This window comes from Nicotiana tomentosiformis, chromosome 2 (genome assembly GCF_000390325.3).
Source record: "Nicotiana tomentosiformis chromosome 2, ASM39032v3, whole genome shotgun sequence".
In the NCBI taxonomy this organism is placed as follows: domain Eukaryota; kingdom Viridiplantae; phylum Streptophyta; class Magnoliopsida; order Solanales; family Solanaceae; genus Nicotiana; species Nicotiana tomentosiformis.
This window is the reverse complement of record NC_090813.1, coordinates 171,098,059-171,100,515: the sequence shown is the minus strand read 5'-3', so window position 1 is coordinate 171,100,515 and position 2,457 is coordinate 171,098,059. Positions and strand designations below refer to the sequence as shown.

The window sequence follows — 2,457 nt, the reverse complement described above, 5'->3', positions numbered from 1 at the left end:
AACGGGTACTTGTTCTTGATTGTAACTTTGTTCAACTGGCAGTAATCAATGCACATCCGCATAGTTCCATCTTTCTTCTTCACCAATAACACTGGTACACCTAAGGTGATACACTTGGTCTGACAAACCCTTTTGCTAATAACTATTCGAGCTGCTCTTTCAGCTTCTTCAACTCTTTCGGGACGATACGGTACGGTGGAATAGATATAGGCTGGGTACCCGGAGCCAAGTCAATACAGAAATCAATATCACGATCTGGTGGCATGCATGGAAGGTCAGAAGGAAACACACCGGCGAACTCCCAGACTGCTGTCACTGAATCAATCGTCAGAGACTCTGCGGTGGTGTCTCGAACATAGGCTAGATAAGCCAAACAACCCTTCTTGACCATATGTTAAGCCTTCAGAAAAGAGATAACCCGACTAGATGTACTGACAGACGAACCCTTCCACTCCAATCTAGGCAATTATGGTATTGCTAAGGTAACAATATTGGCATGACAATCAAGGATGGCGTGATATAGGGATAACCAGTCCATGCCCAAGATGACCTCAAAGGCGGTCACATCAAGTAACAGAAGGTCCGCTCTAGTCTCGTAACCACGGAATGTGACCACATAGGACCGATAGATCCTATCCACAACCACAGAGTCGCCCACAGGAGTGGACACATAAACAAGAGTACCTGAGGAGTCACGAGGAATATCCAAGAAATGAGCAAACAGAGATGATACATATGAATAAGTAGACCCTGGATCAAATAATATCAAAGCATCCCTATCGCAAATAGAAATAATACCGGTGATCACGGCATATGAGGCCACCGCATCTGGTATGGCAGGAAAATCATAGAATCTAGTTGGAGCACCGGCTGGCTGGCCTCCACCTGGCTGAACAATAACTGGCTGACCTCCCTCTTCCTGGCCCCCACCTCTAGGACGGCCCCTACCCGTCTGTCCCCCACCTCTGGGCGGTTGGATGGCTGGTGCTACAATTATGGGCTGATGACCCTGCTGTACTGCATTGCCCCAAAGTCTGGGATAGGTTCTCTTCATGTGACCCGGATTTCCACACTCGTAACAACCTCTTGGTACCATAGACTATTTCTACGAAGTCTGACCCTGATGGCCTGAATACCCACTAGAAGAACCCTGGATGGATGGTGGGCGGTATGAACTCTCTGGCATGGCACTGAAATAGGCACTAGAAGAACCCTGATGAGCTGGTGGGCTATAAGAACTCTCTAGCATAGCACAAAAATAGGGTCGCACTGGAGCACCCCGATGAGGTGGTGGTGCTGGATATGTCGACCTTCTAGACTGACCCCTCCCAAACTAACCTCTGCCCCTAGCCGGGGCACCTCTAAACACTCCATAGAAATGGGTACTCTTGTCCTGCTGCATCTGCTCTCTACCCCTCAGGCGGTAGCCCTCAATCCTCCGAGCAATCTCCACTACTAGCTGATAATTAGTACGCATCTCCACCTCCCGGGCCATACTAGCCCTAATACCGAAGTGCAACCCTACAACAAATCTCCGCACTCTCTCTACATTGGTAGGAAGTATCATAAGTGCATCGCGAGACAACTCAGAGAATCTCGCATCATAATCGGTCACTGGCATCTGACCCTGCTTGAGCTGCTCGAACTGACCTTGCAACTCTTCCTTTTGAGAGGGTGGAATATACCTGTCTAAGAAAAGCTGTGAAAACTGGTCCCAAGTCATGGGAGGAGAACCCGCTAGTCTACCAAGTAGATAAGACTGCCACCATCTGCGGGCCCTGCCCTCCAGCTGGAAAGTAGTGAAATCCACCCCATTAGACTCCAATATCCTCATGTTGTGCAGTCTGTCCCTGCAACGGTCAATGAAGTCCTCGGGATCCTCATGCCTCTCACCCCTGAAGATAAGAGGGTGTAGCCTAGTCCATCTGTCCAATAGCTTATGCGGATCACCGTCCGCGACTGATCTAGGCTCAGGTGCAACCACTGCAACTAGTTGGGCACCACCTACGGACAGTGTACCCGGAGTCCGATATACTGCAGATGCATTCCCCGGGGCCTGGGCAGTAGGGGTCTGTGCTCCCCCTCCCACCTGAGATGTGGCTGAGTCTGCTGGAAATAAACCAACCTGAGTCATAGTGTCTATGAACCGCAGCTTACGGCCCATGACCTCCTGAAAACCCGGTGCTGACATGAAATCTACCGAGGCTAGCTCTGCGGCGGGCACCTCGCCCTGCTCCTCAATGATGGGATCCACCACTGGATCCGCTGGTGGTGCTACTGAGGTAGCTCTGGGGCGCCATCGTCCCCTACCTTGGGTCGGTGCCCTCCTCCGGCTTTGCCTCGGCCTCAAGCAACAGGGGGAGAAGTATCCTATAGCCTCTCGAAGATAAGTACGGACATCTCCGCATCGAGCCGCAAGACTCTACTAGCTCTGCCCATAACTTGTGAGACCTACGT

At 51.0% G+C, this 2,457-nt stretch overlaps 1 protein-coding gene across 1 annotated transcript; it reads right to left on the bottom strand.

Moving 5' to 3' along the window:
- Window positions 1-466: 466 nt before the first annotated feature.
- Window positions 467-2,164, bottom strand: LOC138906078 (uncharacterized). Its single transcript, XM_070194600.1, has 2 exons — window positions 1,339-2,164; window positions 467-1,017 (listed from the first exon to the last, which is right to left on the bottom strand). Exons 1-2 carry the CDS (start codon window positions 2,162-2,164, stop codon window positions 467-469), a joined length of 1,377 nt encoding a protein of 458 aa, XP_070050701.1.
- Between the last annotated feature and the right edge of the window lie 293 nt (window positions 2,165-2,457).